Here is an 11,239-nt window from a genome sequence, read left to right as displayed (position 1 = left end):
TACTGAAATGATTCAGATTCTACAGTAATTTGTATTGATTTTATGTGGCTGAGTAAGAGTGAGCTGTTTCAGAACAATTCCGGAGGGAGTTTCCAGCCAAACTGAGAGATCTAGAATATTTCAGACAAGGACATAAGGCTATAAACAGAACTTTACAAGGCTACATGGTAACATGTGCAAGCTCTTTCCTCTGGGCAATTCAATGTTTATTAAAGAATTTACAGACCAGTGGAAACTCTGAGTCACTTGCTCTGGGATAGGGTGATAGAGAGTCCCAGGGGTCTGTCACAGCCCCCAGTAGGTGGGTAGAGCATCTGAGTTTTAGTGTTGGACCATGAGAAGACTCCTGCTCATGGGGTGGAGGCGGGGGGGTGGTGTTGCAGAGGGAGGAGGCAGAGGGGAGGGTGGGAAGGGCACAGGTCTACAGGTTAGACTGACCTGGATACAAACCACAGATTCTGTTTGCTAAACATGCGGTCTTGGGCAGATAACTTAACCTTGACAGAGTATTTAGTATCAGTATTTTGTGTCGGCAATATTTTTGCTCTGTAAAAGAGAGCAAAGAGAGATTTTAGTGAAATAAAACGTGTAAAAACTAATTACAATAACTGGCCCATTGAAGGAATTCAGTAAGAATTGCCATTATTACCATAATGATTAATAATTATTATTTCCACTTCCTTTAAGGATAAATTTAGGTAAAAATGGTCTCTAAAACTGGTTGCTATGCCCTTTTTCTTTTAGGATTCTCTCTTTCAAAATAGAGCTCCCTAAAAACCTACCCACAGACATCTTGCTGAGGACAAGGAATAGAACATGAATAGAAAAATAAAGGATGTTATTGATTTTTTCTAATAGCTAACCAGATTTGGGTATTTCCTTTAATCATGATTTTTATGCAACAAACCAAAGTAGCATCAGCAATACTGATTGTGCTTTGATCTATAGGATAAAATTTATGGTTGTGTTTTATGTCTTCTTGAAAAGAAATTTATGTTTTTATATCACATTTAAGTTGCTGCTGGAATTTCAAAATATCTTTTTACTTGCAATTGCATTTCAAAAGCACAGTATGTTCTTAGATGGATTCATTAGATAGCAGCTATAACACACTCTGTCTACAAAGGTGAAGTGATAGAGCTGTCAGGACAACTACAGTATAATCATGAAAGAACATTTGGATAGAATATCCTAATATATTGGTTTGCTTTGTAATCCTATGTAGCTTATGTATTTATAAACTTTTTTTTTTTTTTTTTTTTTTTTTAGGGAAAGTTTGTAGCCTTCACCAGACTGACACAGGGACACAGCACAACCAGGTTAGCAGCCTCTGTCAGAGGCCACCTGGGGCATGTCGCTGGCAAGAAGAGCCAGCTGTTTAATAGCCAGAGAAGCTCTCTATTAACCTGCTGTCTGCTGCCCAGGGCAGTGGACACCAAAAGCACACTATTCCTGTAGATGGCCAGGGGTTCTTGTCAATTCAGAAAATTTTTCTTTCTTTTCTGTGTAGAGTACAGAAAGAAAGACAATGTCTGTTGCCCTCCCCAGGAGTCTGATGTCTAGAGCATCTTGGAGAGAAGAAAGTCATCTCACCAGGGTGGTGACCCCAAGGGATGGCACAGAGATGACAATTTCCAGGTAGTAGAGGAAAGCAGAAGAGGGGTTGAGGAAAAGAAAGTGACATTGGGAAACCAGAGAGCAGGATGCCCTCAGCAACAGGGATCATGCAACCTGCAGACTGGGAACTAGTAGTAGACAGACTCGAGTGGTGGGACACAAGGCTAAAGGAATCATTCTATAAACTGGGTCCACTGTGCTGACCCCCACATGCTTTCTTTTCCAAGAAGCAATTTACCTGTAGCCCTGCCTGGCTTAAGTGAACGGGATATGTCACATTCCTCAGCAAACCACCTGTTAACTGCAGAGAAATGCAGGCCTGAGATAATGTTGATAAGAGGAACCCAAATTACTCTAAATGGGAAGCCTTTTGTGACTCTTTTCATAGACCAGATCCTAGAACTCAGGGAGAGAAGGATAATTCCTCCTAACCAAAAAACATCTGTAAGGCTTTTTGGTAGAATCCATTTAGAATCTGTCAGCAGAGGACCCAGTGACCTAAAGTTGTCATGGCAATGGGGACTTGAAAGTCAGATGTCATCCTGCTGCCAGTCAGAAGACAAATGGTGACCTGGATAGGACTCCAGAAACTTCTCTGGGGTCTCCAATAAAACTGGAATGCAGGTGAGGCACGCTGTCCCTCTCCTTTCTGAGAGGACCCACTCTCTTCCTTGAGAGTGGCCCCCTTGCCTTCTCCTAGATCTCCTAATAAACTTATGCCCATTACTCTGAGTGACATGTCTGAAATTTCTCTGACTTGATCTCAAGAATTGGGGCTTGACGGGGGAGGGGGAAGGCCTCAGCCCTGTAACAGGAACAAAAACCAGAAAGAAAAAAAAGGAGGAACTTTAAGGACCACAAAACAAAGCAACAACAACAAAATGGTAGCAAATACTTTATTTCATCAGGGACATTGCATTTGGGGAGTATTTCCTGTGGCTCTCAGTCTGAGCTCCTCTCTCCCATCTCCCCATGATGTGGGTCAACTGCTTTTCCGTTTCCCATCTTTCTTCTTGTCTGATTACCCAGGCCAGAAACTCTTTAAACACAGAATCCTCAGTACTTGTCTTTAAAGGACAAAAGCTTTTCACATGTCAGAAAAGCTTCGGATCTGTGGTGCTCACAGAACTGTTAGAGTCTAACACAGAACCAGCAGAGCCACGTGGTTTGGCTTATTCATTTGGGTCAAAGCATTCTCAATGGACTCTCATGATCGGGCAAGTACTGGTCTCCCTCAGAACAGGAAGCAGTTCAAAAGGCCTCTTAGTAGAGATCTGGGCATAGCAATGGGAAACACCATATAAACAGTGAAAAAAAATTACATCTTTTCAGGTTGCTGGGTTTCTTCTTCACTTTAAAAAAAAAATCTAGACATCTTTCATTTAAACACACACACACACACACACACACACACACACAAGCAAATGTAATGTGCTTTTATCCTAAACGTTACAGATTTAACCTCAGATATGCTGAGGACTATCACTCAGTCTGTAAGTTACCTCCAGAGCATAGTTCGTTTTTGTATTAAAAAAAAAAAGTTTAAGTTCAAACACTGACATCATGTGAAGACGCCAGTTTTTATACACCTTTATAAAAGTAGAATATGCAGAGTATGATACACTAGTACAAAGTTTTACAATAATACAAGTAAAATATATAAATTACAATGAAATAGAGGAAGCCTGTGGTTTGTCTGGGTGGTTCTTTCAGCAGTCATATCGCTGTAAAGAAAATGAAAGATGCATTAGTTTATGATCAGGGCACATGAACAATGGCAATTCTCTCCTTTACATTCCTGTTTGAGCAAACACAAAACAATAATCTCAACTTCAGTGGAGCTTCAGCTAACCACTGCTAGGGTGTAGACAATGCCCATGACAAGTTTCCTAAACAAACAGGCCCCATTGTCTTCCCCAGTAAAGCTGCAGAAAGTGCTCATGGAAACCATGGGCCCACGGTGTGTTTGTGTGGGGCTCTCCTTTTAAGGATTTAGAAGATAATGTCATGGGAGTCTCCCACTGAAAACTCAGTGTGGGTAGTTTTCTAAGTTAGGAGTTTCATGCCTCAAGCTCCTGGCTATCAGTTTCCTGGCCTGGCAGTTTAGCAACGCTAACCACAAGTGCTAAGGATGTGGTTTCACTATCGGCTCGCTACAGCAGAGCACCCCATCCTGTAGGCATTCCTATCAGATTCTTCAAGCACTCATAGCTGCTCATAGCTGCTAGCTGCAACTGTAAACTGAAAGTTATTCCAACAGGTAGCCTTTCAAATTAAATGCTACCAAGTTAGCAACCCACTGTTCTACACGAAAGCCCTGTGCTTTGAAAGTATTTTTGTCTAATTACAAGCTAAGGGATCTTGTGCAGTGTCTGGGGAGAAGCCCCTCCTACAGTGCAGGATGGAAACCCAGTGTCTTTGCCTAAGTTAGGGAAAATGTCACCTCCTGCCAAAACAACCACCAACTGACTTCTTATGCCTGTCCTCAGTGCCAGGATTCACTGACTTTAAACTCTGCTTCCTTGTGAAATTCGAGGCTAAAGAAAGGTCCATCAGAAGTCCCAAGAGAATTCTTTTCTGCAGCCCCCGATGTTGTGTCCTGAACACAGCCCACACCCAAAGGGTTCCCACTCAGTTGTTTTCCTGGAAATTTGGCAGGATCTCAAAGAAATTATTAGTCCCACTGTGCTTGCCTGATAAGGAAAACTAGATTTTTATTTTAACTTCCCTTCAAAAATTATAGAAAGTTTCCATTTATTTACAACCAAGGTTTTCATGGTTGCAATCAACTTTCAGTTTTAATTAGGTTTTTGTATTATTTTAAAAGAAAGTTAAGCGAACTGGAAATAGAAGAGAATGGTTTGGAATATATAAATGAAATAAGGGTCAGTTTAACCAGAATCCCATTTCACAGACTAGCACCTAAAAGGTCCCCAAAATTAGACCGAAGCTTGACTTTTATAAATTCAATAGTGTATATTTTTCAGGAGAATATAGAAACAAGAACTTTCCCCTGCTTCAAAGAAATGCATATTTCTCTCCTAAATCATATCCCCAGGAAACAAGTGCTTCCTGGTTTTCTTTCATGATGAAAGGTTTTTTTTATAGCTGCTATTCAAAGGCTGCTAGTACTTGGCTGCTCATGTACTTTTGTGACTCCCTGTTAGGAAGGAATGGTATAAAATCCAACAGGACAGTGAGCATAGTACCCGGTTAAGAGCAAGAATTGTGGTTCAAGATGACCAAGGGTTTGAAGCCTGTTACTTCCTGACTAAGTCATCCTAGACACATTACTTAATACCTGAATCAGAGTTTCATCTGAAAAGTGGGTTGAGTAATGAATGTGGCCTCTTCCTTACATGTACCAGTTGGGAACATGAGAGCGAGCAAAGAGAGGGTAGCCCAGACATCTCTTTTGTGTCTCTGCAACCAGAGCAGAGCGAGTGAAGGGAGCAATGGATCTGACCCTAAAGCAGGCACTGTGTCCATGGGCAGCATGTTCCTGTGCACATAGAGCTGACTGCAGAAATCCAACATGGCCCAGAGACCATGAGGGTCACGAAAGTCTGGGATTGAGAGCAAATGTCTTGGGTGCATTGCCACAGACATGTTATAAGAACAAGTTCTGGTAGCCTGAGCAGATTTGGGTTTGTCATTTCTCTTTGATGAAACAGAACAGTGCATCATGGGAATGGAATATACCAGGACCAGGCCAGGACATAGTCACATAGGTTCTTACCTGTTGGCGAGAGCAGCAATACCCACAGATGCCTCCAAGCACTCCATTTATTATTTGAATGAGACACAAGATGAATTCAATTCCACCAAGAGCCAAGAGGATAGAGAAGAGAGTTACATTCCACTCCACAATGTGCCTAGGCTCCCTGCACTCGGACCAGGTGGAGGTGTCCATCAGGTACCTGTGGGCAAGAGGGAAACTCTGACATGGGTCCACACCCAATGGGATAGCTCATGAGTTACTTTTTTAATGGTGGTTAGAAATCCTCACCGTATAATGATGTTTATATTCTCTAACAGATATATGAATATTTGGAAACAAAAAATGCAAAACCGTATTTATGCCATGCTTAAAGCTATAAAACTCATGTATGTGTATAGATTGTATGGATGTGAACTAACAGCAGATGTGGAAAAGTGAAAACACTTCATATATTAAGGTAGTACAATTACAGAGAATATGTATATTTTTTTACTCAGCTTTCCAAGTTGCTTAATTGCTGTCTATGTAAAAGGCAGTTGAGTTAATATTTATTTAGTTATTGAGTTTAGTAATATAAAATATTAATATTGAGTTAATATTAATTTAGAAAATATGATTTCTTTACATTAGTTTTTTTGAACTTTAAGATATTGATTTCGATCATTTCATTAAAACATAATTTGTTTCTTCTGAGAATTATCCAAGTTCTGGATAATTTTGGAGGCTTAATATGCTAGAGTTTGGAGGCTTAATATGCTAGAGTTTTCAACTGAGACATCATAAACAAAATTAGTTTTTGCTTTTAAGAAATAATTAATTTGCAGTGAGAAACACAGGTATTAAATCTGACCAATTTGAAGCCTTTTCTTCACTCTCAAGATGCTGTGCCCACACACTTAGAAGAACATGTAGCACACTAAATTCAAGACAATAAGAACGATGGAGTTCTTGGTATAAGTCGCACACCAAGCAGGAGGTGGGAATATGATGGGGGAACTTATCATGGGTTCTGTCCTAGGAGAAGCTTGTGTCTAAGGGAAGAGACAAGTACTGGCAGTCTCAATGCCAAGTGCACTGACTAGTTACTCTCAAGGCACCTAACCTAGAGAACACCTGTGGATGTACCTATTCAACAAGGCTGAGCAAGGTAGGAATTGGACCTATTTGGCTCTGTATACCCAGCTGCCAGAACAGTATCTAGTACATAGTAGGTACCAAACACATTTTTAAAGTAGCTAAGTGATAAATAACTACCTGAGGTTACTTTGTGAAAAAAGGTCATCAAATTGTGCTGAGGTCCTTTCATTTTTATATATACATATATATACCCATACTGTTATTATTATATAAATGATTTCAGGCATTTTCTAATACCTGGATATTATTCCTGTCTGAAAAACAAACAAACAACAACAACAACAACCAAACTACAGCTCTGATTACCTTCCCAGAATTTCAGCCTTTGCTATATCACAGAACATTTGGAGTCTTAATGAAGTCGGATTTAATCATGTGGGAAAATCAAGAATTGACTTAACTCCACAAAGAAGTCTGGTACAATTCTTTCCTTATCACTTCTTCCTGCCCCAGCAGAACAAAGCAGCTTGAAACTCAAGACATAACTGTGAAACAGCCCATTAAGTCAATCAGAGATTCAACTTACTGATTTAAAACAAATGCAAAAACAAAATTCTGTCCTATCTCTGCCTCTCTACATCAGTGGAACAAAAAAATCTGTATTTTCAGGTCATGACATCAAAAATTCCTTGGCTTCATTTGGCTACTGGGAAACGAAACCAGTGGTGTGGGACTGTTAGTTCCTCCCATATTGAAGTCCCTGGACAGGCTCAAATGAGGAGTGACGCAGAACAAGAGCTTCTTGCAGAAGCTCGAGCAGATGATGGGAGGGGCACATAAACAACTATAAAATTTGACCACTGGTACTCCTAGCTCTCTCTGCATTCCAACTGCATAAATCACAACTTTTTTAGAGACAGTTTCATGATGTAGTTTTGCATGTTTGCACAGACATGAGTGATCAATTTCCACTAGTACATTCAGTATGTTCTGAACAAGGATGAATTACATCAATGGCAATTTTGAAGACTAAAACTTAGAACTCCTGTAAGTGCCAATTTTCCTTCAGAGGCTACCGTTGTTTTGTGTTCATTGTGAGCTAAGTGAATAGCTAACAACTGTAAGGAACCTTCCTCTGTGGGAGAATTGCATGTATATTATCTCATTAATTCTCATAACAACTGCCACTGGTTTTATTTTACAGATGAAGGAATTGAGATGCACAGAGGTCACTTCACTTTTCCCTGTTTTTGGAGAGGAAGTGTAACTAATTCTAAGTTCATGATCTCATGAAGGGGGGAGACATATACATATACATAGCATCACTAAATGCTATACAGGACAACACTCTTGATGATATAAGGGCAATCCAAATTCACCAATACTATTTTCACTCAGGAAGTTCAAACCCAAAACTTTCCAAATTTAACTTTAAAAAGTTGAATCAGGAGATCAACTCAGGATTAACTCCTGCCAAGAGAAATCTGTGGCTCATTCATTACTACATACATCAGTTTCCTGTTTCTCTTCCTTTCTCCATAAATGATCAAAAGGAGAGGCCAATGTAAAAACAATGGGAGCTCTTAAATCACTCTGATTTTAAAGCTATATCGCCTCATAATTTTAAATAAAGGATACATCATATATAGTTCTGATATTATGTGTGTGACTGTGTGCCAATGGGGATGGGTGTAGGATCTGCCCTGGGTTTTATTAAATTCATATAGTTGCCAATCCTATTATATAAGGATACTGTAGCATTGTCTTATAAAACAGTAAAATGTATCGCATTTAATCGGCCAATTATTCTGGTATAACACAGGACCTATCTGAGCTCAAGTCCTACAGCGGGACTGCCAGGTTCAAATACTGACTACCACTTCCTAGCTCTATTGCCTTGGATAAGTTATCCATCTTTCTGGGCCTCATTTTTCTCATCTGTAAGATAAGATTAATAGTGGAAGTAACGCCAAGGGGTCATTATGAGGGCAAAATCCGTGAATCTATTAAAAAGCAAGTAGAACGTGGCCGAGTCAGTAACTGGCCCTCCACCCTAGGACACCTGTCGCCTGAACTGTGCCCATGTCAGTGTCAATCAAGGCTGGCTGGGTGGATGATGAATGGATACTTAGTGTGAGGGGGTTGTCCCTTAATGTATGTGGTAAGTAAGAACAGATTGTCGTGAACAGAACAATTACGTACTGTCCCTCGGTTTTGGCAAAGGTGTAGTTCCACTGGCCGAGGTAATCCTGACACAGGGGTCCTTCCGCGAGGCCCAGAGCTGCCACTATGACGCAGTAGCCGGACCCTGCAATTCCGATGAGAGCTGCCAGGACCGAGGAGAGCATCTAGGGAAGGAGGAACACAAGCTGTGAGCCATGGAGCCCCAGGGCCTCCCACGGAGGGATCCTGCCCCGTGCCCGCCCAGCAGAGGACCTACCGCGCATCTCTTGCCGCAGTTCTCCTGGCCACAGCAGCCGCAGCAGTCTTCCTCCTCCAGCCCAATGAAGACGAACGCCGGCAGGAGCATCTGCTCAGGAAGCAAAAGGAAGTCACTACTGTCCTCCCAGGTTCATGGGGGCAGTCCCAGCATCCTTTAGTAAAATGGATTTACTTCTGATGGTGTCAACTGGCTTTAGGTTGAGGATCTCAAAGAATGAAAAAGTCAGAGGAGAAACAAACTCTGACTTTTGCTGATTTTCCTGTGATGCATCAAAGCACTTTTCAGGGGGCTGGGGTGGAGCTCTGATGGCTATGTGTTCACGAGTTGAGGACCTGGGTTCCTTCCCCATCTGGGGCTGGGGGAGCAAGCGAGGCTATAGAACGGAGGGGTGAAATATAACCTGTGTGCTTATGCCACAAAGGTTCATAACAGTTCCTGACACAAACTGTTTTGGAACCTTAAATCTTGTGTTAAAGTCTGACCTTTCCCCCCTAGTAAAACATAGTAGATACCCACAAATCCTTAATAGAATAACTGAAACTATTTTGTAAGTGGGACAGATGAATGCTACCTATAACAAATATGATTTACTTCTTTGAAGATACAAAACGTACTGTTTTAGCATTACAATAAAGCTCTTTAAATAAGGTGAGTTTGAAATATTTGAAGTTTAAAGCAAAAAGGAACTTCGAGGGTAATGTTACGTTACAGATTATGATCCCGTTAATTCATATTAATTATATTTGTATTAATGACTGCATGATAATAATGCTTAAACTCAAAGAAGATTTGCCCTACTATAATGTCTTTTAGTCTCTTTTACTTGACTAAGAAAAATTATTCTGTATGGTATTAACACTTGCATAAAACTGCTTAAAATTCTAATCCCAGCATTTTGAAGTAACAAACTCAAGTTTGCCCACATTCTTTCCATGCTGAGGCTGAAGCTAATACTTTCAGCTCCTAGGTTGGCAGGCAAATTCCTTTCACTTCAATAAAAACAGACCTTGGAAAAAATAACACATTCCACTATTAACTTCAGACTCTGATCTGCTAACTGTAGGATTTTTTTCCTAGACACCACACCTCAGGAGAAAGCTTACATTCTTTCTAAAGAGCAATGTACTCAATTCATTATTTTTCCCCTGTCACATATGCCCAAGAATAAACAGCAGAGAATTTGGATCCCAAACTGTAAACTTAGAACCAGCCAACCCCTCTGAGCTCCCCAGAGCAAATGTTAAACAACCACCGGAGTTTCTCCGGTGCCAGAAACTCCATGGTTAACTGAATATGGGTTTCCTAGCTGGAGAATAAAAGAGTTTAACAACAACAACAACAAAAAAAATAGTTCACTTTCAGTTAAGATTTGTGAAATATTAATAATAATAATAAAAGTCTACCCTGACCTTTTGCAATCTGTTTTCAAAAGAATGAACAAAACAAGTCATTAGACTTGGAAATATGCATGACAGAAACTTTCCATGAAAATAAGGAACACTTCGGATCAACAGAGAAATTTCTGAGCTTATGATAATTGGGAAGGACTTACCAGCACGCCCCCTCCCACGATGCCGGAAAAGAACCACACGAAGCGGCTGAGGTGGTCATCAGAGGCATACTTTGTTTCCCCATTGGGAAAATAAAGCAAAATATTAGCTACGATGCAGAGGACGGCTAGCCACACCAGAGAATGTCCGATGCATCGGGCGCACTTGCCATAGCACATGGTGGCGGCTGGAGCCTGTGAGGTTTCTGTCCCCCTTCGCTCTGTCTTCTGTTGGTGATCCCCAAATCAGATGACAGCCCTCGTGTGTACAGAAAGCAAAAGCACTCCCCAGCCCATTCCTGCAACCTCTTAAATACTGGCAGTTCTTAATCACCGGAGGATGAGGTCCTTTGCTTTCATTGGTCCTGATTGCAGGCTCCCCGTGGGGGTGGAGTGTGTGGAGGGAACGCCCTGCTCTTCAAATGAAATCTTGGGACAAGCGAAACCAGGGGCAGGACGTGAGAAACAGCTCCAGTCATAGGCAACAGAGAAAATGATTAATTCTCCACAAGGAATTCACTGTGCAACTCGTCCCCAGGATAAAGCATCCACAGGAAAGTCTAACTGAACTTTCCAGTAACTGCCAAGTGTCCACCGTGTGGCTGTCTGGGTTGAGACTGAAAGGCAGCAGGCTGAGACCCTCCTCCTCCCAGCCATCTGGAGGACCTCCAGGCAGAGGGAGGGCTCTGTGCTCACTTCTACCTCTGTGCTGATTTAATTTGTGACCTGGGGCAAGTTTCCTGAGCTCTGAGCTCCCTTCCTTGTCTGTTAAAGACAAAATGTCTTTAAAATTACAGAGTAGCCTTCTTTCCTCTGTCCACAACGAGCTCTG

The 11,239-nt window shown here is 41.2% G+C and overlaps 1 protein-coding gene across 1 annotated transcript; it reads right to left on the bottom strand.

Moving 5' to 3' along the window:
• Positions 1-2,499: 2,499 nt before the first annotated feature.
• Positions 2,500-10,732, bottom strand: Tm4sf1 (transmembrane 4 L six family member 1). The gene is made up of 5 exons (XM_027933975.3): positions 10,411-10,732; positions 8,856-8,945; positions 8,618-8,763; positions 5,357-5,537; positions 2,500-3,341 (listed from the first exon to the last, which is right to left on the bottom strand). Exons 1-5 carry the CDS (start codon positions 10,585-10,587, stop codon positions 3,327-3,329), a joined length of 609 nt encoding a protein of 202 aa, XP_027789776.1. The 5' UTR covers positions 10,588-10,732; the 3' UTR covers positions 2,500-3,326.
• Between the last annotated feature and the right edge of the window lie 507 nt (positions 10,733-11,239).

Source organism: Marmota flaviventris, chromosome 8 (genome assembly GCF_047511675.1).
Source record: "Marmota flaviventris isolate mMarFla1 chromosome 8, mMarFla1.hap1, whole genome shotgun sequence".
In the NCBI taxonomy this organism is placed as follows: Eukaryota; Metazoa; Chordata; class Mammalia; order Rodentia; family Sciuridae; genus Marmota; species Marmota flaviventris.
This window is presented reverse-complemented; position numbering and strand designations above follow the sequence as displayed.

What these genes read in the sequence shown, in the direction of transcription:
- Tm4sf1 (XM_027933975.3), bottom strand. Translation starts at nt 10,587, where the DNA reads ATGTGCTATGGCAAGTGCGCCCGATGCATCGGACATTCTCTGGTGTGG. An exon ending in TCGTGGGAGGGGGCGTGCTG is followed by an intron (nt 8,946 to 10,410) that starts GTAAGTCCTTCC and finishes CTTCCTGAGCAG; the next exon opens with ATGCTCCTGCCGGCGTTCGT. An exon ending in TTTGCCAAAACCGAGGGACA is followed by an intron (nt 5,538 to 8,617) that starts GTACGTAATTGT and finishes TCTTGCCCACAG; the next exon opens with GTACCTGATGGACACCTCCA.